General features: G+C 50.4%; 1 protein-coding gene across 2 annotated transcripts; it reads right to left on the bottom strand.

The window, feature by feature from the left end:
- Positions 1–120: 120 nt before the first annotated feature.
- KCTD10 (potassium channel tetramerization domain containing 10) lies at positions 121–24,634 on the bottom strand. Of its 2 annotated transcripts, none has more exons than XM_059675970.1 (7): positions 24,491–24,634; positions 18,388–18,601; positions 7,407–7,576; positions 4,735–4,824; positions 4,553–4,605; positions 3,501–3,696; positions 121–2,749 (listed from the first exon to the last, which is right to left on the bottom strand). In XM_059675970.1, exons 1-7 carry the CDS (start codon positions 24,605–24,607, stop codon positions 2,555–2,557), a joined length of 1,035 nt encoding a protein of 344 aa, XP_059531953.1. In that variant the 5' UTR covers positions 24,608–24,634; the 3' UTR covers positions 121–2,554. The 2 variants fall into 2 exon arrangements, with proteins under 2 accessions (XP_059531953.1, XP_059531954.1); XM_059675971.1 differs by having other exon boundaries at positions 4,735–4,821.
- Between the last annotated feature and the right edge of the window lie 44 nt (positions 24,635–24,678).

The following is a 24,678-nucleotide window of genomic DNA, read 5'->3' as shown; positions in this document are numbered from 1 at the left end:
CTTTCCCACCCCGAGCAACTTCAAGGTGGTCAAGTAGAAGGTACTGTGACTGCCTAGCTCTCTCTGCTGAAAACCGCACTTCACTGTGCTGGGGTTTCTGAAAAGACCCAGAAAACTGGCTTACGTAGAAGCATTATATATATAACTTTTATTGTACATTATGTCCACAAATGCTTGCACAACATACAGTGACGACTTCTAAAGCTTACAGCATCTTTTTCCATAGCACAGAGAAACAGAAAGCTTAAGGACACACAGATGTGTAGACAGCACCCAATCCAAGAGTCGGGCTGCGTGTTCCCACGTGGGCCCTGAATAGCTGCTGGGAGGCACACACACCTATTAGTAAGCAGAGGGCTGGGACCTGCCCAGCGACCAACCTGCTAAGCCGCTGCAGGAGGGCGACAGAAGGGGCTCTGCCAGGGGCTGTCTCGGGCACAGGCTCCTGTACCACCATCAGGTGGCGTAGTTGAAAAAACAACTTGATTACAAGGGACCAAAAGCTGTTCGCCTCTTTCACTGTAAGCTATAACAATGTAATAAAATTTTACTCTTTACCAGATCTTAGGCCCGTGTTTTACTTGGATGGTTCTTAAGCGTAAATACTGACTTGTGTTTGCCCCAATGCCAGCATAAGAAAAATTAGGTCCTTGTAGAATATACTGGATAACCGCTGGGCCAGCCAAGGCCCTCTGTCAGCTCAGGGCCATGCAGCAGCATTCACCTGGAATGTCGTAGGGACCTCTCATATCCCAGGGGAGCAGTGAAAGGAGACAGACAGAGACGGCCAGAAACGTTAGGTCATCAGGTGGAGAAGCCCAAACAAATCACTTGTTCCACAAACGTACTCTTCGTGTAAACATTTAAAAACAATTTGATGGCTTTTCCATTCCTACAGGAAACAATGGAACTGACATTCACTTTAACTTCTAGAAAAGTTCAACCCGAACGGCAGGGCTGCTGTTGGAACGCGAACAGTATGAAACATTTAAGAAACATTTTTTAAGCCCCCCTTTCCTTAGCACTTAATAGAATCCGAACGGCCTCATGCGAAGGTTCCCACACAGTTTAAAAAGCATCTACCCAGTCCTTGACTTTGGGGTTGTCACCCTTGGTTAAAGGTTTATTGGAGGCTTCGCTGCTGGACACAAAAGGAAGGCGTACAACTGTCGCCAGTAGGGCAGTGCGTACAAAGTCGAAGCTGTAAAAACCATTTCAAAATATAAACTCGTTTTTTTGGACTACATTGTATCAGAGGCTGCCCATATTAATACCTTTGGTATAAAACGGTAACGTTTCCCTTGAAAAGTGGACAAAAACCACCCACTACCTTACACACATTCCTATCACCTTGTAACTACCTAGTCTAGTCTCAACCACCGATACGAGTCACATCTCACTCTGTCCCTGACAGGCGCAGAGGAGACTGGGAGGTAGGTACCGAGAACGCCCATCCCCCACATGCACACCCCCCCGTCACAGTCACACACATCCCCTGAACACCATGAACACTAACCGGACCCAAACGATCCGCACATCTCTTACTGACAGCCACTCCATCCATGTCAAAATCAGAGGCAAAGACACACAAGGGGTCTCCAGGTGATGGCTACGTTTACAGCAGGCAAGCTGCCCTGAGGCTGCTGGTGCTGGTGGTCCCGCATGGATGCCAGGCTGGGGCCACACTGAGTTTCTAAGCAAAGGGCAGGGCACCTACTGCGGCAGTAAGCCCAACTTAAGGAGGAAGGAATGGATCCCTCGGTTTGTGAGCTGTGCCCACAACCAGGCCAGAGGGCCTTCCTGGAAAGCAGCAAGGCAACAAGGGCGAGCACTCGCTACCAGCACAGCTCTGCCCTAGCCAGAGGTGTAGGGCCCACCAGGCACCAGACCACAGACCAGCCAAGGTAGCAAGAGGCTTGCCCCTAAACAGATCAGGCACCCAGAGCTACACGAAGCCCACCAGGTCCCGCCTCCACTGCCACAAGCCGCAGTTATTTACCAACACGCTCTGGGCATGAAGTCCTGCTGCAGACTGGACTTCTAGCAAAGCCGTCTGGGAAGCGTGCAGGCACCAGCCAGTGTGCCGGGTGGGCGGGAGGATGAGGGACAACGGAGCCTGAAGACACCCCTGGTGGCCACCAGCTGCAGGATCCCTCAGAGCTATCACACTGAACCCCAAAGGCAACGCCATCCAAGAAGCTCCAACAGGTAGTCAACATCCACAAAAATAAATACTGCAAACGAAAGTCCTCACATACGCTTCGTACGCATTCACACTTTTCCTTTGAGAACCCAGCGGGCCTTCCAGGTTCTCACAGAAAGTAGAGCCCTTGGACACAGCTTGTCAACAACACGGGAGCATTCGCCTGGTACAAATCAATTCACCTTGTCGAGAAATATCAAAATCATCTGGCTTGTTACAAAAGTGTCTCCAGACTCCAGGGGAAGTGGAAGGTGCCTGGGAGCCCGCAGGGATCAGTGCAGAGTGGGGAGGAGGGAGGAGAGCTCGGGTCCGCTTGCCTGCTCACTGGTGGAGGTGGGCACGGTCGTCAGGTCACTTGATGTGGATCCGCCGCACACGCTCGATGCGCTCCCGCTCCCGCTCCTCGTCTTCGTCCAGGTGGTGGGAGCGCCCAGCCGCCCCACCTGTGGCCTCCAGGAGCGCATTGTCAGGTCCACGGCCATCCTGGGCCTCATACAGCAAAATATTCAGGGTCTCCTCATAAATCCGGGCCTCAGGGAACTCCACCTGCATCCCCACAAAATACAGGCAGGTGAGTGAGCATCACACACAGCCTGCCACTGCCACCGCCACCCAGTACTTTCAGGCTAATAAGCCCCTGGGATTCCATTTAAGCCCAAGGAGAGCAAGGAAACAGAAGGCCTGATGGGGCACAGGCCTGTAAGAGCTCCCGCAGCATGCATTAGCTTTGCAGAACGGTGCAGAGACAGAAGGGAGAGGGTAAGTACACTGGTTTGGAGCGGATGATATACAACTAGATCCTCAGAGTCCAGAGCAGTGAGGGGGTCATGTGCTCGGAAGGAAGTCAACAGGGTAGGAGCTAAGGATGCCGAGTGGCCCCGAGAGGGTGGAGGGCTGCTCTAGGTCAGTGGGTCAGAGGAGGACGGACAGATGGCAGCGAATAGACAGAAAGCCAAGGTCAGGATCTTGAAGGCAGCCCTGTTGCTCTGATGACCGGGACGGGATGGGGCCGTGCTGGGGGGAGGACCAGGAAGCGCACAGGCAGCATCAGGTCACTGAAGCAGGAGGCAGTGCTGGCAGCGGGCCACACACGGGTAGCGGGATGTGAGTCAGCACTTAGGGCAAAGGGACTGAGGTGCAGTGAGGCTGCCCCGACATGCTGGGCGGCACAAAAGGGGCGCCATTTGGATTCTCTAGGACCTGCGTCTGCACCTTAGCGGGGCCCAAAGGACAATGACAGCTGTGCAAGTACACACGCCAGGTGAGCCACGCAGGACCGTCCGCGCCAAGCCCTCACCTTGGTCTGCTTCTTCTCAGTGGCATAGACGATGGAGGTACAACAGACCTCAGCAATCTTCCGGCCCTGCCCATAAAAGGACCAGCAGCAGATTTCGTCCCCGATGACATCCTTTATGAACAGGACCCGTCCGTTAAAGCGCAGAGACAGCTTATCGAAGAGTTCAATGTTTTTCAACATGTTGTCGTCAGAATTGCTGCAAAAGAGCATTTGGTAAGGTGACCACAAGCGGGTGATAACCCCGCCACCGGCAGTGTCCACACAAGGGGCCCATTATCCCCGCTACCCCGTTTCAGCCTCACAATAACCCACGAGAAAGGCACCAGTCCCCACTGCTCAGAGAAGGAAAGAGAGGGCCTGAGAAAGCGGGTGATTACTTGAGGTAAAAAACGAATGAACGGCAGAGCCAAGGCCTCAAAAAAGAGCTCCAGCCGCTCAGCCTGAGCTCCTAACCAGTGTGCTAGAGAGGCTGCTATGCTGCGTGTACAACCGCCAGAGGTGGAGCGCTGAGAGCACGGGCCTGCGGGTACTGGCACCAGGCGGGGCACGGAGGACAGCCCAGCAAGCACAGGAGCGTCAGGACGGAACTGCCGAGGCGACGCTCTATCCTGTTCAGATTACGGGTCTTGAGTAACTGCATCAGGTCCCCCTAAGGTCCCTCAAGTTCCTGATTTAGAGTCACAAGTTCCCAAGAGCCACCAGGCATTCTAGAAACCTGGAGATATTGCTGGTGGGGAAATGAGCGAATGCTAATGGGTACCGGGTTTCTTTTGGAGGTGATGACAACGTTCAAAAATTAGGTGACGGCTGTACAACCTGTAAATATACTAAAAACTACTGAATTACATACTTTAAAAGGGTGAATTTATGGTACATGTGAATTTTATCTCCTCTCTAGCCTCTCCCTTTCTTACCATCTACCTATCTGGCTTCCTCAAGGTGCAGGGGGCCCCTCATCTGGAGGGAACAAGAGGAGCCGGGCCTGCTGGTGTGAGCCGAGGCTTTCCTAGCGAGTATAGAAGCACAGAAGTCTTTTCTGGCTGGCGCCTTACCTGGTATATGAGTATTTGTTGTTACTTCTGTTGTAGAGTAACTTCACGGCTGGCTGCGGGTTGATTTAAAAAAGGAAGAAGAGGGTTACTTGGAGTGCAGATGCCATAAACCACTGGCTTCCCGTAAGGCTGGCCCTGCCACCTCCGATAGCAAGAAGAGTGCCACGGGGCCTCCAACATACCTTGTTTGAAGTCGCTATAAGTTTCTGTTCTTCTTTGGATGAGGTGATAACAGGAACTTTGCAGAAAGGCTCATAAGCATCTTTGTTCTGCTGGAACAAAACGTGCTTTCAGCCGAGGAGGCCTGCCCTGCACTGGGTTGGTTAAGCTGGCCCGCGGGCAAAGGCAGGCTCTGGCGAGGGCAGATGGGCAGTCACGGTGGGAAGAGAGGAGGATTCTTACTACCAGTGAGTTAGGATGAGGGCACGACCAGGAGTCGAGTTCTCCAATAAGTCTGCTATTTGGTGGCTGTTATATGCCAGGTGCTCAGTAAACACTAAGAATGATGGCACATTCCCACAGCCCAGGGAGCCACTCAAACATAAACCCTGAACATGGTAGATGACACATGACTGCATCAAAGCTCCCAAACCCCATGGCAATGACTGCAGAAGAATAAAGAAAAGTATAAGCCTGTAAGAAAAAAAGAATGAGAGACGTGAAGCCAGCAGACAGAAGACATAAACAATCTGAGGCTGGAGAACAGATCACAGATGAGTGATAAGCAAGGAGGAAGCTGGAACCTAAGTCAGCAGATGGGAAAGGATCCTGGAGATTTTCAAAGAACAGCTCTCAAGGCTGGTGGGCACAGGGCAAGAGGGGAGGCTCGCCCGCCAGGTGCCAGAGCCCCTTCTCCAGCCTGGAAAGAAGGTCCATGTTCAGGTGTGTACAGGACTGGTTGCTATTCTGAAACAGAGGGACTAAGTGAATGGTTTACACACTAAATGGTGAGGCGCCCTCAGCCCTTCCCCTCCTCAGATCCCAGACGGCAGCCAGTCCGGCTTATTCCCTCGGCAAGAGAGGAGGATTCCTCCACCAGGAACTGAGCTGGCCAAGAAGAGGCTGACAGATCTGATGGGGGTTCCCGCTGGGAAAGCCAGCCCATCCTTCACCACTGAAGCCCACTGGACAACAAGGACCCCCCACAGTCACACCGCTTTTCAGAGCTTCCTCTTAAATTTCAACAGGCCAAGGATCATCCGATTGTAAGTGCAAAGCCTCTCAAACATGAGACCAAACAAAGAGAGAAAAAGTAAGGGAAGGAGTCAGACGATGAAGGCGGCAGAAAGAAAACCTCCAATACCAGCGTCATCAGACAGATGAGGGCAGATTTTTCATCCTATGAAACAAGACCAGCTGCTACATAAACAAGAGCACTGGAGAGCAAGAAAAGGCCTTTGAAGTTAGAAATGTGACAGCAGAAGTAAAACATTCAACGAAAGGGTTGAAAAGATAAAACTGAAAAGCAAAACAAAAAACAAACCCCTGAGAAAGTAGAACGGGAAGATAAACGTAATAGAAACTGGGCGGAGGTCAGTCTTGGAAGTTTAACCTCAGACCAGTGGAAACCACAGAAAGGAACCCAAAGGGCATGTCTCCAAGACAAAGATGAGTCAGAGGCACTGCGGTGTCTGCACCTGCCAGCAGGAGACTGACCTTCCTGAGAATTTAGGGCTGAATTAGGGAGATGTGCTCAGAAAACCAAGCAAACAGAACAGTGCAGCAATCACCAGTCTGGCAAACTGAAAAGCTACACGACAAAGGAAACAGTCACTGTACACTCTGTGGCTCAACTGTTAACAATACCGACATCCCAATGCACGCTCTGAATACCGATTTACCAAAACTGTGACAACCTACATTGGGAGAACAGGAGGAGAAATATGCGTAAGTTTGGCAGTGACTGGGGATGGTGGTAGTGCATGAGCTAAATCTGAATTTTCTATAGTAATCTTGTAAATAATACTGAAAACTGAAATGCCAATAAATAGCAGTATAAGAAATACGAAAGTAAACAACCATTGAAAGAATTAAAAGAGGCTGCCTTGGTGGGGGGCGGAGGGAGGACGTGCGGGAGAGAAAGCATTTGGTGGTATTTTTTACACCAACCTTGCAAAACTAAGTGACTTCTTAAATGATGTATGTGTATTACTTTAAGAAACATAAAAATGAAATAAAAATACGAAAGTAAAGGCTACGACACTTAGAGTTACAGACTCTGGGGGTAGAGGCGGTGGGTGGAAACAGTTCCTGAGGAGCGAGGCATGATGGGTACTGGTCCACTGGGGGCCAGACAGACATGTGGCTTGGGAGAGGCCCAAATACGAGCAGATCCAGTTCCTGTGACCACCCAGAGGGGCTCTTCTGACTGCCATGAGGGAGCTTTGTGTGACCTGAATGGCCACCGGCTATGTCTGGAAGCTTTGTGGTTTCATAGAAATGTTGCTGTCACTAGACTGGACCCTGCTGTCCCTGCCCCGGGTCCAGTTGAGGAGGGAGGGGGGTCTGTGTCTGCAGAGATTATGCTAGGCTCCCAGCGAGAACTCATGGGTGAGAGTAAGTCCTAATGGGCCCAGAAACCTGATGAAGTATCATGACCCAGGCTCAGCACTAAAGGGTTTCGATGGACAGGTGAGAGGATCCAACACCGTGGAGACGGAATACGCCAGGAAGTAGTTAGGCAGCCTGAACATTACAGAGAAGCCTCGTGGGTCTCTCTGACCCACAGGGAGCGGCTCCAGGCTAACTCACTAACCCTCACAGAGGGCAGGGTGGCAGGAAGTACCCCATTTTGCAGAGCAAGGCAGGTGGGTCTGGGCCTCGCCCCCTGATGGGAAGGAAGGGTGATGCCTACTTGCAGGGCTGCCTGGCACTCTTCCACCAGGCCCTGGACCAGGTAGTACTTGGCTTCTGCCAGCAGCTCCTCGATCTCCCGGCGGCTCTCCGGCAAGGGCACTGCCCCGTCACGAAGGTAGTTGAGTATCGTACCAAAGTGCTTCCCACAGCGGTCAATGAGGATCCAGCCTGCAGCGGGAGAAGGAGGAAGGGAAGGGCTCATTACACAGGCACTCCTCTCTGGGGAGCCGAGGAGAACTGGGGTGTCTCCTGGCTCCTTCTGCCTCCCGGGAGAGCAGGACCACAGAGAGAGTCACCAGCAAAAGGCTGACCAGGCCCTGGCTAGAGCGCAGTCATAGCCTCTAGACCAGCCGTGGGCAAACTACGGCCCGCGGGCTGGATCCAGCCTGTTTGAAATGAATAAAACTATTGAAAAAAAAAGACCGTGCCCTTTTATGCAATGATGTTTACTTTGAATTTATATTAGTTCACACAAACACTCCATCCATGCTTTTGTTCCGGCCCTCCGGTCCAGTTTAAGAACCCATTGTGGCCCTCGAGTCAAAAAGTTTGCCCACCCCTGCTCTAGACCCTGCTGGAGGGGAACCACCACACGGGACTCACCTGGCCTCAGGCTCTTGGATGCCAGGGGCCCTGAGGTCTAAAAGCACGTTTCTTTAAATTCCCTCAAAACCCCTTACACGAGAACATCTCCAGACAGGCCTAGACGCCACACTTGGATAAAATGTGTCCAAATGACCCCAACAATAGGGAAAGGCCCATGGAGTGAAAATATCTACTCCCTCTTTCTTTCTTTTTTTAAAACGTATGTTTTTGTTGATTTTTAGAGAGAGAGAAAGAGAGATAGGAACATCGATGAGAGAGGAACATCACTGATCGGCTGCCTCCTGCACGCCCCCTACTGGGGATTAAGCCCATAAGCCAGGCATGTGCCCTGACCAGGAATGGAACCCGCAGGCCAGGCTCTAGTCCGTCTTTCTATGAGCCTTTTTCTTTCTATGAGACTTTTTCAGACTTTCAAATAGCAGAGCCACTTCTAAGGAAGCAGAAGGCTGCCCCTCACAGATCTGGGCCCGTGGTTTCTGAGAGTGATCCCTGCACCAGCATCACCATAGGAAATTCCATCCCTAACTCCCCACACACTTACTGGTTAGTGACAGCGATGAACTGGAGATAAAATGGTGAAGGAGACAGCGATCAGAGAGACAGAGCTGCCCTTAAGCAATGCAGGCTAACGTGGGGAAGGGGGTATTTTCCATATCAAATATGGGACAGTCCCTGCTGCCCAGAACCAGGACAGTGAAGCATTCTTAGTGGAAAGGCAGGGTGGGGAGCCTTTTTCTGCCAAGGGCCATTTGGATATTTATAGCATCATTTACGGGCCATACAACATTATCAACTTAAAAATTAGGCTGCTCTATTTGGCCAAACATTGAATTAATTCACCCCTCATGCCTTGGCAGGGCCAGACCAAATGATTTCTCGGGTCTGATATGGCCCGCAGGCCGGACGTTCCCCACCCCTGGGCCGGGCCAGGAAGACAAGCCCTTCCACTCCTCAGTGCCCTCTGCAGCCTCAGCGCTGGCCTGCTATTCCTCCCCTAGAGATGCCATGGGTTTGCAAAAGTACTGAAATGCAAATGTCCTGGGGAGTGGAATTTGGAAGGGGAAACAGGACTGGAACAAAGACCATGTGTGTCTGGGTAGAAAACGTAGAACTAGAAAGAAGCCAGACAGTCTGGCCTTCCGGACCAGCAGGGCAGCCCCAGGCAAGGACCTTCCCCAGGTCGCCTGTCCCCGCCTGTCCCCCTCATTACAGGTGAGAAACACCAATGCATGAGGCAGCTGGAAGGTTTAGACAGAAACCAGTAACCTTATGCCCCCCGCCCTTTCTTTGCTCACAGTTCAGGAAAAGGGGCCCACATTTCCACTCCTAACACCACTGTGCCCTGCTCAGACTCCCAGGCCCTGGATCAGTGGCAGAGGCCAACAAAGGCCAAGAGCAACGAATGCACCTTTTTCATATCCAGAGTCACATGTCTGCTCACCTCCCCCACCCGTGTCCCCAAGCCCAGCCCTGCCCAAAGCCCTCTCCTGGTTGCAGCAGACCAGTAGGTAATCTTTGCAACACTCACGAGGAGAGCTGATAAGAAGGCCATTTCCATGCTCTCCTCCTGCAATTCCTCAGCCCACACTTCCTGGGCCTTTGGTCTAATCTCATCTCTCTAGAACCTTCCACTGGTATTTCCACACAGCTATGGTTTCCTAAGTGGGAAGAACATGGCAGACACAATGCAAAGGTGCAGCTGGAGTCCCACGCTGGCTTCCAGGAAGAGAGGGATATCCGTGACCCTGACAGTGTCTGCTGGACATGACCCAATTCTACAACTGAGACACGAAGTTTAGATTTAGTATCTGTTATGTAGCTCAGGTGCCTGAGGGGGCCTGGAGCAGGCAGGATAAATGGGTGCAGGTGGGCTGCGTGGATGGCTGACCAGAGAGACCAGAGAGCAGTGCGCTGCCCCGTGAGGTGTTGGGGAAGGAGGGCGGGCTCTCCCAGCTCCAGCTAAGAGTGGCCAGGCAGAAAGGTGGGTTCAGAGCTGCGTTTCAGGCAAAGCCAAAAATGCAGATTTTTGTGAAATCTGATTTTTAAAGACTGGTAAACTAGTATTTTTTAAAAGCCTGTCATTAATGCACTGAAGGGCAACCGAAGCACAAGCCGACAAGGTTTGGAAAGACAGCGTTATCTTCCCACAGATGAACCCCGAGGCTCAGAGGGTTCAGTGACACTCCCAAACTGGGGAGGTAGAACTAGACAACAAAGGAGAAGAAGGAACTTAGGAAAACTGCTTTCAGGGGAACTGAGAAGGCCAGTGAGGGTGAGACAAGCGGAACCTCAGTCTTTGAGAGAAATGGCAACCACCTCAGCCCAGCTGCTCCGGGAAGAAAACGTCCCATTCTGTCTTTGACGCATGGACAACTCAGCCGCTTGGAAAGCGCGAGGGTCCTTAAAATCAATCAAGTGATTTCAATGACTACGGACTGTCGCAGTTTCCATGAGTGAATGGGCGGACCATCACACTGGGCTCCAGCTCAAGAATGCCGCCAGGAAATGCTTGTGGCGAAGGAATCATACTTTGGACAAATAAGGGCAAAGGAGCCAGGCACATTCCCCATGAGGTTTCAATTAGCATTCTGAATTTAAAGTATTTTAGTTGCTTTCAAAGCAGGAATCTGTCCTTTTGAATCAGCCTTGCACGTAGAAAAGCAAAAGTCAAGCTTGTGGGCGTCTTTCCTGCTGCCACAGAGCACGGGGCCGTGTAGGAAAGCCGTGCACAGCGGGGCAGCCCAGGCCCTGGACGAGGCTGGGAGGTGAACGGGCAGTGAGGCCCAGGCTCTGGGATGGTGTGACACACAACACAGCACAGGGTTAGGAGCGTGGGCCTGTGTTGGAAACGCAGGTCTGCGTACTTGCTGGGTGACGGTAGTGTTCCACTTGACCTCTGCGTCCAGCAGTTTCCTCTCCTAAGAATGGTGCCTCCCACGGCTGGCATAAAGGTACGATAAGGGAATGCCTGGGGAGTACACAGCACAAAGCCGAGTCTGTTGCCAGCATTCAAGTTAGGCCTCTGAAGACAAGCCCTTTGCACATTTCATCATCGCTGCTTGAGAATGAAGCAGCATCCAGAGGCGGCGGTCCACCCCCAGGAGGGAGTCTGTGTGGCTTTCAGGTCCCTTGGAGGTAGGCTCCCCTCTCCCAGCCCCACCAGCATCCCATGTGCTTCCCTCTCCTTTTCCTCCCCCACTTCCTACAGGGAGCTTGCTCGGACCTAACTTGCCTGATCGTAAATCACCCGAGGTACTTGTTACAAATTCAGATTCTTGTCCTTGTTCCATATCAGAATCTCTAGGGCAGGATTTCTAAGCCTCGGCACTACATCTGGGGTTGGATACCTCTGTTAGGGAGGGACTGTCCTGCACATCACAGGGTCCTCACCAACACCCCTGGCCCCTACCCACTAGATGCCAGTAGCACTCTCACCCCCAAATTGTGACAACCAGAAATATCTCTGGACAAATGTCCCCGAGGGATCCAATCATCCCTGGTTGAATACCACTGAGGTAGATAGGAGAGCAAAGTGGAAAAAAGAAAAAAAAGAAAACGTAAAAACTGAGGCACCAAAACTCACCATTTAAAAACCTATAAGAGTCAGATTTATGTTGTTTATGTTTATATAAAATAAAACCATAAGGTATAAAATCCAGAACGCACACTTACTTCTACAAAGCAAAAAGGAAAATGGGAAAATGTGTAAGATGCAATCAGGCAGCCATACGATGAAACACAAACAAACATAAAAAGATGCTCAACCCTCTAGAAATGAGGAAATGTTAACTAAAACAACAGAGTACCATAGCATAGTCATCAAATTGGAAATAATTAGTAAGTGTGACAGTGTCCAGTGTCAGCAAAAATTGAGACCTCTGTGGGGAGTGTAACCTGACACAACTGTTCACGTCGAATGGAGCTGAGGATGCTGCTACCCCCAGTGCCACCCCTGGGAATGAACTCTAGGACAGAGCTCCCAACTGTGTGGAAGACCTTACTGCTACAGCCCCAGAGGCAGCTGGGTAGGGCCTGCGGAGGTCAGAGCCCCTTCATTTACCAAAGTACAAACATGATTTTCTGGGTGTCCCTTGATGTGGCAAAGGCTGGGAAGCACTGGCCTCGAGAAACTCACACATGCCAGGGAGAGTGTTCAAGAATGATAATGTTCCTAACGGTGGACACTAGAAACAATCTAAATAACCATCAACAGAATATGAATTGAAGGACAGAAAGGACTGACATGAAATATTCAAAGTGATGAAAAGCAAGGACCTACAATCAAGACTACTCTACCCAGCAAGGCTATTATTTAAAACTAGAGGCCTGGTGCACAAATTCATGCACGGGTGGGGTTTGGCTGGCTGGCTGATTGGGGCCGGGGGGCAGGGTTGGCTGAGGGGAGGGGCGGCAGGTGGTTGGCCAGCCGGCCCTGCCCCCTGGTCAAACTCCCAGTTGAATTCCTGGTCGAGGGGACAATTTGCATATTAGCCTTTTATTATATAGGCTTGAAGGAGAAAAAAAGCACTTCCAAGATAAGAAAAAAACTGAAGGAATTCATCACCACCTAACCAGCATTACAAGAAATGTTAAAGGGATTTCTTTAAGAAAAATAAATAAAGAGGAACATAAATATATAAATCATAAAATGGCAATAAATATGTACCTATCAATAATCACCTTAAATGTAAATAGATTAAATGCTCTAATCAAAAGACACAGGGTAGCTAAATGGGTAAGAAAACAAGACCCATGTATATGCTGGACACCCACTTCAGATCAAAAGATACACTCTGACAGTACAGGGATGGAAAAGATATTTCATGCCAATGGAAACAAACAATTGGGACAGCAATTCTTGTATCAGACAAAACAGCAACTTTAAAACAAAGGCTATAATAAGAGACAAAGAAGCACACTGCATAAACAGTAACAGGATCAATCCTACAAGAGGATATAGCCCTTGCAAACATGTACACACCCAATGCAGGTGCACCTAAATATATAAAGTAAATATTGATGGACACAAAGGGAGAAATCAATAGTAATACAGTCATAGTGGGGAACTTTAACACCCCACTGTCATCAATGGGTAGATTTTACAGACAGAAAATCAACAAGGAAACAGAGGCCTTAAATGGCACATTAGACCACATTGACGGAATTGATATTTCCAAAGCATTTCACTCCAAAGCTGCAGAATATACATTCTTTTCAAGTGCACATGGGACATTTTCTAGAGACCACATGTTAGGCCAGAAAACAAATCACAGTAAATTTAAGAAGACTGAAATCATAGCAAGCGTTTTCTCTGACCATAACGGTATAAAAATAGAAAATCGAGTTCAAGAAAAGAACTGAAAACACACAAATATATGGAGGCTAAATAACATGTTACTAAACAAGGAATGGGTTAGCAATGATATCAAGGGAAGAAATCAAAAGGTACCTTGAGACAAATGAAAATGAAAACACAACAACCCAGAAGCTGTGGGACACAGCAAAAGCAGTCTAAAAAAGAAATTCACAGCAATACAGACCTACCTCAAGAAATAAGAAAAATCTCAAACAACCTTACCTTATACTTAAAGGGACTAGAAAAAGAACAACAAACAAAGCCACAGGGAGTGGAAGGAAGGAGATAAGAAAGATCAGAGCGGAAATAAACAAAATAGAGTCTAGAAACAATATAAAAGGTCAATGAAATCAAGGGGTGGTTCTTGAACTATATGCCAACAAATTGGATAATCAGGAAGAAATGGATAAATTCCTAGAAACATACACTCTTCCAAAACTGAGTCAAGAAGAAACAGAAAATCTGAGCAGAGCAATTACAACCAATGAAATTGAAGCAGTAATTAAAACGCTGCCAACAGACAAGTCCTGGACTGGGTGGCGTCACCAGTGAATTTTACCAAACTTTCAAAGAACTAACACCTATTCTTCTCCAACTATTCCAAACAATCAGGAGGGAAGACTCCCAAGATCATTTTATGAGGCCTGCATTATCCTGATTCCAAAACCAGATAAGCACACTACAAAGCAAGAAAGTTATAGGCCAATATTCCTGATGAACACAGATGCAAAAATCCTCAACAGCCCTAGCTGGTTTGGTTCAGTGGATAGAGCATCGGCTTGCGGACTGGAAGGTCCCGGGTTCAATTCCAGTCAAAGGCACATGCTTGGTTTACGGGCTCAATCCCCAGTAGGGAGTATGCAGGAGGCAGCCGATCAATGATTCTTTCTCATCATTGATGTTTCTATCTCTATCTCCCTCTCCCTTTCTCTCTGAAATCAATAAAAATATTTTTAAAAAATCCTCAACAAAATATTAGCAAACCAGATCCAGCAATACATTAAAAAGATCATACACCATGATTAACTGGGATTTATTCTTGGGATGCAAGGTTGGTCCAATAGCCACATATCAAGTTATGTGACACACCACGTAAACAAAACAAAGGCTAAAAATCACATGATCATATCAATAGATGCAGAGAAGGCATCTGATAAAATCCAAAGGGGAACCAGTAAAAGTGCACTTCCCGTAAGATCAGGAACAAGGCAGGGATGTCTGCTTTCACCACTCTTACTCAACATAGTACTGGAAGTCCCAGCCACAGCAACCAGACAAGAAATGAACGGTATCAAAATTCAAAAGAAAGAAGTAAAACTGTCATTATCTGCAAATAACATAATACTGTATATAGAGAACCCTATTTTAAAAAAACTACTGGAACTGATAAAGTCAGTAAAGTAGCAAGTTACAAAATAAATATTTAGAAATTTGCTATATTTTTATACACCAATAAAGAACTATTAGAAAGGGAAACTAAGAAAACAATCCCACTTACAATTGCATTAAAAAAAAAAATAGAATACCCAGGAGTAAATTTTACCAAGGAGGTAAAGGACCTGTACTCAAAAAATTATAAGACACTGAAAAAAGAAACTGAAGATACAAATAAATGGAAGCATATACCATGTTCATGGATAGGAAGAATTAACATAGTTAAAATGTCCATATTGACCAAAGCATTCTATAGATTCAATGCAATTCCTATCAAAATACCAATGGTGTTTTTCATAGAACTAGAACAAATAATCCAAAAGTTTATATGAAACCACACAGGACCCCAAACAGCTACAGCAATATTGAGAAAGAAGAACAAAGTTGGAGGTATCAGGCTACCTGGTAACAAACTATACTACAAAGCTATAGTAATCCAAACAGCATGGTACTGCCAGGCCAGTGTGGCTCAGTGGTTGAGCACCAACCCATGAACTAGGAGATCAAGATTCGATTCCTTGTCACGGCACATGCCCAATAGGGGGCATGCAGGAGGCAGCTGATCAATGACTCTCTCTCATCATTGATGTTTCTATCTATCTCTCCCTCTCCCTTCTCTGAAATCAATAAAATATATATATGCATTTAAAAATATATATTTTATAAAAAGAGTAAGTATGAATCAACCAGGCAAACAGGGAAGAAAATTGTAGTCACCATGTAAAGACCTTGAGGCAGGAGGTTGGTAAGCCGCGCTAAGGCAGGCTTCTCCAGAGTTCCTCGCAGCACTCTGCCCACCCCACCCCACCCCACCCCACCCCACCCCACCCCACCCCACCCCAGGCAGGACTAGAGCCACAACGGACACTTCCATTTGTGGAGTCTCTCCATATGAGAGGCACTTGATCAAGTGCTTCCTAATCTCATTTAAACCCCATAACAACTCTGAAGAGCACTACCTTCGAGACTTGGAAAGGAGGAAGCAGGCTCAGAGAAAAAGTCACTCACCCACTGTCACATGACCAGAGAACAGCGATAGTCTAAATGAGCACAATGCTCAAGACCCAGAAATCATGCCACCATGTTAGCTATGGCTGTTGGCAGGACCCAAACCCAGGCCCATCTCGCTCCAGTGCCCAGGTTCTTCTTGGTTTAGGAATTATATGCATGTGGTGGTGCAAAACTCATATAGGCTGAAGGGCACGGAGCCCGCGAGAGTCTGCCCACCCTGGACTCCAGGTCCCTCCCCAGGGCAGCCAGTCCCTCAGGCATCCTTTAGAGATTTCCAGCAACAGCTACGCACACTGCTCTGGGCCTTCCGAGCCCGGCCCTTTAGCCACAGGCTCTGCTGCTGGACTCACCTGCCGGGCTGAGCGGCACCTGTAGTTTCAGCCGTTTGTGGCAAACTCTGCTGCAGCTGAAAGCCTTCCTGGGTGAAGCTGAGATTCAGCACATTTTCCCTATTTCTGGGCCCAACTGTGTCCTTGAGGTAACACTGAGGCCATGAGTCGGGCGGTGCAGTGCACTCACCAACAGGACTCTGCCTGGCACAGTGTAGAATAGAAGAGCAGACACCCAGCCGGACAGCCCAGCTCACAGGGCACCACGGGCTTCAGCACGAAGCCAGAGGCCGAACCCTGAGGCTGCCACACTGAGGTGACCACAACAGGGCGTTGGGACCACACGAAGCCACAGAGAGCAGCTGATGAGAGCCAGCAAGGCCTGGGTTCAGAAGCTTTTGAGAAAGCATTTCCCATGAGATGTGGGTCTCTCACTCTTCCAACTGTAACAACAGCACAGCACCCACCCCTTGAAGGTTAAGGTGCAGCATAAATGAAACCACACCCATACAAGGCCACTTTGTGAGCTTTGCAAGGGGGTCTGAAGGCTGCCGGGTGTTAGGGAAATGGAAACAGCTGAGGATGGAGTGCCAGAGGCGGCACTGCTTCCGGGAGATGCTGGGCTTCCCAGGAAGCGAGGGGGAAGGGCATCCTGTAGCAGCTCTCTAGAAGCCGCGGCAGGTGCCCTGGTGCCACTCCAGGCCTCTCCCAGGTCCGGGACAGGTGAGCGAGGACGCTGTCTCTTTTGGGACAAGCGTTAGGCCACCAAGGGGAGGCCTTCCCAGGAGACGAGGCTTCCTCTGCTTTGGAAGCGCCTGGGCGCTTTTCCTGAGCCCCACCGGAGACTGGGTAGGGCGGAAGAAAAGCCACAACAATCCTGGGCTCTCCGATAAGGTCTGTTTCCTCCTGCAGCTCGGGTGCCATTGTCTTGATTTCCACAAATACCCTGGGCAACGCTGGGTGTGGCACGGCGAGGAGATCCTCCCACTCATACAAAGCTCACGTTTATTTTGAGTAAGACACAGGCAGTTCTGGAAAGTCAAGTTCACGGGAAGCCCAGGGAGGGAACTGCAGCCTCGCCCTCTCCAGGGCACAGAGGGAAACACCCCAACCAGCGACAGCCCGCGTGGACCCTCTTAGGATCACAGAAAGCACTGTGCACACCCAGCCAAGGACTCCCAATCCCACCCCCTGAGTCACAACTCACCCACCCCCTCGGGAACCACTGCCCCTGGGAAGGCAGGGCATCAGCACAGAGGCAGCCTGAGACAGGTGAGCTGGGGCAAGCCAGGCTGTGGTCTGGCCTACTCTCAAGCAATCTCAGGCCAAGGAATGGAGGATGGGGCCATTTTTAAACCTCATGGGACCTGCTCCCTAAACCCAGCCAGGTAAGGACCTTCCCCTTTGTCAGGTGCTCTTTGACGTTCCAGGAAGGCAGTAGTTCTGGTAAGATGGCTTTAAGCAGCTCTTTGCCTTTTACTAACATGATTTTCCACAAGAAAGAGAAAGTACCGAACGAACATATGCATATTGAATATTTACTAAGAGCGAACAGCCCCACGAGGTGGGGATCACGGTGCCCATTACACCAGCTGAGGGTAGTGAGACATCACCAGCTTCTACATGGGGAGCTGTGATTCAATTCTGGGCCACCCTGATTAGGATCACCAACGACTAAGTGGGGAGCTGTGACTCAGCTCTGCTTTTGTAGGCTTCCCTCGAACTCGGTCTGTGAACTCTGCCATGACCCCATCCCAGGAGGACAAGTGTCCAGAGAAAATGCTCATGACTCACACTGGAACTTCTGTCTGAAATCAGAGACCCATCGCTGCGAGGACAGGAAGGGAACCAACTAGGGTAGCTAGTCCAGCCTCCATTTAACAGAGCTGAGGCCTGGAGCGGGTTTCTCAAAGTCATACAGCGAATCGACAACTTCACACAGCGAATCAACAACTTCACACAGCAAATCAACAAGTCGAGACTGTGAGTCCCTGTCCAGCTGACTCCTCCTCGTTTTGAGGTCTCAGCTGAAATGCCACTTCCTGTGGAAAGCCCTCCTTGACCACACCCCCCCGACTAGGTGGTCGGTCTCCCTGTTATTCCTCCTCAGGGGTCCCCTACATACCATGAGAACACTGAGCACACCATGCGACCTGCAGCCGTGCGACATTTCCCGGGGTTTTCTGAGCTAGAAGGAAGCCCTCAACCACAAGCACGTCCCCGGCGCCTTGAGGCCGGCTTACCTTCACTGTCGGTGAGCACTTCCATCCGCCCACTGAACATGGCCTTCAGCATGGTGTCCTGCTTGGTCAGCGTCTGCATGGTGGTGTAGTAGAGGGCGCCGCCCACGTTCAGCTTCACATACTTGGAGCTGGGACTCGTGCCCTTGAAGGAAGTGGTGCGGGTAGCAGCCGCTGGCACCGCTGAGCTCACCACACTTTCTCCTGACATCTCTTCCTGCCAGGAAGAAGACACAAGGTCACCAGGGTCACGGCACCAGGTCTGGTTTACTTCTTTCTGAAAGCCACTGGGCTGAATCTGGCCCCCAGATGTGTTCTGCTTAGTCCAAGTATATTCTGCATTGAAAACAAACTGCACTCTCAATGTTGACAGCTCAGGAGTTCACAGAAAAATCTGGATTTCTGGCTTCTCTTAAAATCAGAGGCCAACAGCTGGTGGGAGTTGGGGTACTGGCTTCCCCCTGGCAAGACACAGGTATTCCCCAATCTGCCCCCAACTCCACCCAGATGGCCTCATACACTGGCCTCACCTGCTGACCCGGTAGGTACAACTCTGCCACAAACTCTTGTGTTATGAGGACTTCCTTTCTACCCACTAAACAAACACACTGGCTGCAGCCTGAGGCACTGCCCAGGTCTCTCTCCTTATCGCCATGCACACCAGACAGCCACCATTGCCACCTCTCAGCTGAATTACAGATGAAATGAGTTTTTATGAAGGTGAGTAGGATCCCAACTACCACTCCTAATACTTCCTATAGAAAAAAAAAAGTGTTTCTGAGGACTAAACAGACATAAAAACTCTTGGAAGCAAGTTACTGCAAAATTATTATAGACTTCCTGTACTACGCTGCCCAAAACAGCACGATCTGATAGTCTGTAACACTGCCAGCTCTCATGTACGTATCAGAGAAATAAATGAAGGCGGTGTCCAGATTTCAGCAGGCGCAGGAAAGGAGACTGGTATCTGGCACATGTGTACTCCAAGGAAACATTTCTTGAATGAATAGGTAGGATTCTATAGCTGGAGAAGATGCCTGAGTATTTACTAAATATGGGGAATAGCACCGAGGAAGTGGCCCCAACAGGACCTGGCCTGACACCCCTTCTGGGCCTTGGTGTTCCCTCCGAACATGAACAATCCCACAGCGCACGGCCTCGGACAAGGCCATGGACAGATCAAGGACATAAATAAGACCACTCCGTAACTGCCTGAACACAAACACAAGACCACTGTCCAAAACACAAACATGACCAAATGTCCCCTTACCCTGGCTAATATCCTGCTGTCTTTCTACCAACTCGAGTTTCAGCCCCATTCCATTCTCCCCGCCTTCAAAACAGGAATTACAGAGGCCCAATCACAGAATCAGCCCTGCTTCCCGACAGCATCCAACACAGAGCAAAGCCGCACTCCTCTGAATCCTCCCCCAAACCCTTCAAGGCACGCCCCAATCCTCTGGGATGCCCCAGAGTTTTCCCTCGATGCATCAAGGACATAACTTCAACTACAGGTGTGCTACTAGTGCTATTGCTAGAAGGAACTGACGACACAAAGCTTTTACAAATACCTTGATACTGAAAAAGAGTTGTGTTTTAAATTCTTTATGCCTTTCTTTTTTATATAAAAAAAAATCCTCACCCGAGGATATTTTTCCCAGTGATTTCTAAAGAGAGTGGAAGGGAGAAGGGAGAGGGAGAGAAACATCAAAGAGAGCGAGAGAGACATCAACTGGTTGCCTCCCACATGCATCCCTACCTGGGCTGGGGAACCTGCAATGGAGGGAAGTGCCCTTGACCGGGAATCGAACCCTTGACTCTTTGGTCCATGGGCCAAAGCCCTGACCACTAAGCAAACTGGTCAGGCCTGCCTTTCTTTTACAGATCTCTCATCATGAGCTTACAATTTTTAAAACACAAATGTTATGTTTTTCATTGAAATAAGGAACTGATAGGTGGCCACCAGCCTTCGATCGGCAAGAGAGAGGCAATGGCCAGTCCTTTCAACTGTCCCTCCAAAAGGGTGGCCTGGAACTCACCCCCTGGGAGGCTCCGGTCAGAGCTCGCAGAGTGGCACGGAGGGAGAGCGGCCTCTGGAAACACAAGTGTTTCCTCAAGCAACAGTACAAACGTCACAAGGCGGCACGTTCTCAAAAGCTTGGCCTTAGCTCACCTGGGGTCTCCGTGGCCAGATGCCAAACATCAAAGGAAAGAGGCCGCGAGCGAGGCGGTGCTGGCCCCTTCCTTCTAGCTTTCCTTTGAAGTCAGTCCTCAGAGACCGACACTAACAGTTACCACCAACCATCCCTCCTCTCTCCCCGGGGTCCCCGGAAATCTACATGGGATGATAGAAGCGGCTTATGTGAATAAAGAGTTCCTAAAAAACGTTCAAGATTCGGTGGCAGTGGAGAGGGGAAGGCTTACAGTGTGGGTTTTTTATTGGGGGTGGGGGAGTGTTAGTTAAGGAAATTGTTCCAAAATGAAAATACTTCTAAAGCACCCTTTTCAGATCTAAACTTATACAATCTACTTTATGCACTTATGCTCTCCAATACCTTGTAAAAAATAATTCGCATACAATAAAGCATATTTTGAGTGTGACTTGATGAGTTTTGGTCAACAGCTGCAGCTGTAGCCCCCCCCCTCTCCAATGAGAGAGAACCTTTCTGTGGCTCCTCCCTCCCAGAAGACACCACCAGTTTCATTTCTACCACCACCCACAACCACTTAAAATCCAAGCGATGCCGGAAGACAGCTACGGCGATTTCCATTCTGCGAATCCGGATACCACGACCCATAGCTCAGTCACCTCCCAAAGTGAGTTGGTGACGGAGCAAGCGAAGGACGTGGACAGGTCCTGCCTGGGCCGGAGCCCATGGCTTTATCAATGGCCATCCTCAGCACGTGCAGAGCTATGACTTATAAATTGAAAAAGGAGGGCCCCTGCTTCAGAAAATACAAACAAGCTCTGAAAAGACGGGAGGGGACGTGTGGCCATGGGCTGCGGTTTGGAAGGCAGACCTGACCTGAATTGAAGCCACCAGCCTTGCCATTTACCGGCTGGGGGAGCCCGGTGAGTCATCTGAGTTTAGTCTGGTCTGTCAAACGGGGACAACAGCGGCGCCTGCCTCCCAGGGCTGCGAGGGACGCACAGAGCACTCAGCACGGTCCCTGGCTCAGAGCGACACTCAAACACGAACACTCAAGCCACGACTATTCGAGAATGCCCTCAGCGTCTCAAATTATCTTCTCTTTCGAAACTGGTTCCAGCTCTATTGACATCCGACTGAATTGCAAGAGATAAAGGCAGAAACCATCCCGATCTGGATTGAGACTCCAGAAAAGACAAAGACGGCTCCGAACCTTCCCGGAGCCCACTCCTCCAAAGGTCAAAGGTCGTCATCTCAACGGGAGAGGCGCTAGGAAGAAAGGTGTGGCAGAGAGCCTGCGGCTCAGAGCTGCTGAGCTGATGCCACAAGGCGGGAGACAATAAGCCTCTCACGGCAAGCCTCCCACAGAGGACTCCCCAGTCCTCCTGGTTTTAACTAGTTTCAAAGGTTGGATTTCATGTTTGATGAGGTTAGGGAGGTGGGACAGGGGAGAGCAAAGTTGGTTACCAGAAACAGAGAGGTAATTGATACTGGAGGTATTGGTTACGGATTCCATTCAATCAGCAAAGGAGTTTATTCCAGTTAGATGGATAAGTCAAGGCTTCTCTTTTCCATCTCCCCTGAGTATACTGTTGCTGATTCTAAACAGTAGCCCTGCACTTGGTTGCCCATCGGAACCCCCTGGGGAGCTTAAAATAATACCCATGCCTGGGCCCTACCCGTGGGAAATCTGATGTAACTGGCCTGGAGGTGTGGCCTGGGCAACAGACATTTTAAAAGTCTCCCAGGTAATTCCAAAGTGCAGCCAGGACTGCTACCCGCTGTTCTAAAAAGCCCGGTGTATCTTATTTAGGCTACAGTGAACTTCATGGCCTTGGAGAAGCTTCCGGGCCTGGGTGAATTCCTGACCATACATAAAAATACACAAAAGCAAGCCCCTACTTCACAGCCTCAGAGGCACAAACAGGAAGCAATTGTATGCACGCTTAAAAAATAAAAGTCAGCTGAACGGGGGAAACCGCTGACTTCAAAGGAGGCCCAGGCAAGTACAAGAGGGTAAAAAAAGGCACCAAATCCCTCACCTGTACATGTTTTCTACACAACTCTCTAGACGGAGAGTATGTGCGGAAGGTTTGGTGGAGAGTTTGGTAAACCTGGACAGCAGTTCGGTGTCATTACTTCCCACGTGATGTTCAGACACGTGATTGAACCGAGCCTCAGTTTCCTAACTGGTAAAATGCAGTTAAAGCCATAGTCTTCGCAATAACCCCCCAGGAATGAACAGTGAAGTTCTCAGTGTCCTTTTCCTTGCGCCCCTTGCGCTTCCCTGCAGACCAGAGCTCACAGCCCTGGCTGCACTAGGTCACCTAGGAAGGCTGTAACATTCCTCACGCCCGGGCTTCCCCCCAGAACCAGCCATCAAATTTGGGGAGGGGAAAGGAGGAGCGTGGCAGCTCAGAAACCAGCGTTTTAAAAGCTCTCAGGGGATTCTCATGTGTGGCCAGAGCTGAGAGCCACAGAGCTATGACGTTTCAATCGGCTAGATCTAAGAGTCGGGACCTTGATGCTAATTATACAACGTTCTCTGAACTGGGGGCATTTCCACGACTCAGAAAAGCCTGCGGTTCCATTTCAAACAAGCTACATTCCGTCAGCCACGTAAGGGGGCATCATTCCCCCCCCAACCCTACGGGACAGCTACTGCCGAATTACACTCTCTGGCAGAGACTAGCACACCAGCTACTGCTGGCCTATGTCTCTCCAGAGCCTAGGGAGGAGAATGTCATCAGTCCCACTTTTTGGGGGAGAAAATTAAGAATCAGAACTATGAAGGTCCTCTGACTCCCTCTCGCATGCCCTTTTCATTCTATAGCCCAAACCAACGACAGCAGGGCTTTAATTCCCTGGAGGGCTTGTTAAAACAGATTGCTGGGCCCCACCCCAGACCGATTCCACAGTCTGTGGTAGGGCTTGAAAAGGTGGCCATTTCCAACAAATTCCAGCTGGTGCTGCTCGTGGGGTTTAATGCGTCTTCCCCTCAGGTGGCCCTCATTGGACGCGAAATGGAGCAGACCGCACTCAGGTAGCGCTGACCCCTGTCTCCTCAGCACTGGCCTTGGGATTCACCCCTCTTCCCCAAGGACTGCACTGTCTAGAGACGCAGGCGAACGAGTGAAACGAGGGTCTGGGCTGACCTTTGCTCATTCCCGTCCCGGGACAAAGAGCTATTCAAAGGGCAGACTCTCGGAGGAGTCCGAGCACACAGACACCCCCCACGGCTGGGGGGCCGCCGGTGAGACACCCCGACTCCTTAGGTGTGGCTACCTGAGGTCTCAACGGAAACGACTGCGCAGGACCCAGCCACAAGGCGCCGGACCCCGCGGGGATGGGTCCCTGACCGCGGGCCCCTGGCACCCTCCACGGAGCTCCTAGCGCGGCACGCACACCGCCCGCCTCCCTCCATTTCTCTCCTCCATTCGGCGGCGTGGTCAGACGCACCTAGAAGCCCGTCCCCACTCCCCCGAAACCAGCGGCTCCTAGGACCACTTCCCCAAACTCCCCGTCCTCTCATAACCCACCCAGTCTCCTTCACATCGCCCCAAGCCCTAACCCTCCACCCAAATGTCCGTCTTCAATGACATCTCTTTGTCCTCTTCACCATCACCAACTCCCACGTCTTACAAGCACTCGACTCAGACATTCCACCCCCCCCCGACACACACGCATATCTGCCCCCCCGAGCCCAAATGCCCTTTCCCGGCTTTCCAAAAGCCAGGGGCCTCCCCAGGCCCCCACCCCAGCCAATTTTCCACCCAATGCCCTTCCCCCACGCCCGGCCCGGCCTCGCCCCCATCCTACTCCCCAAGTGCCTCCTCCCGGGCGCGACAGCCCCTTACCCCCCCACCCCCTTCTGTCGGCGCTTTCCCCCTCTTCTCTGCTCTGCCCGCTCTCTCGGCCGCCCGGAGCTCCCAGTCGGTGGGCACCGCCCTCCTTACCATGAAAAGCTGGAGGACGCCGGAGTCTCCCAACCTGGACTGAAAGAGGCAGGAAACACCCAGCTCGCGTGAGCCAGGGGCGGAGGCGGGGCCGGGGCGGGAACTTCCGCTGTCCATACCTCACTTCCGCCCCGCAGAGGGCGCTTTCTTAAAGGATCCGCTGTACTCCTAGACGTGGGCCGCGTTCT

This window comes from Myotis daubentonii, chromosome 19, assembly GCF_963259705.1.
Source record: "Myotis daubentonii chromosome 19, mMyoDau2.1, whole genome shotgun sequence".
NCBI lineage: Eukaryota > Metazoa > Chordata > Mammalia > Chiroptera > Vespertilionidae > Myotis > Myotis daubentonii.
The sequence above is the reverse complement of the archived record's forward strand: the minus strand, read 5'-3'. Positions and strand labels throughout refer to the sequence as shown.

Coding starts and splice junctions, on each gene's coding strand:
- KCTD10 (XM_059675970.1), bottom strand. CDS start 24,607: ATGGACAGCGGAAGTTCCCGCCCCGGCCCCGCCTCCGCCCCTGGCTCA. Junction 4,825..7,406: donor AGTGCCAGGCAGCCCTGCAA/GTAGGCATCACC, acceptor GTTTTGTTCCAG/CAGAACAAAGATGCTTATGA. Junction 2,750..3,500: donor CTGAGAAGAAGCAGACCAAG/GTGAGGGCTTGG, acceptor GTGGGGATGCAG/GTGGAGTTCCCTGAGGCCCG.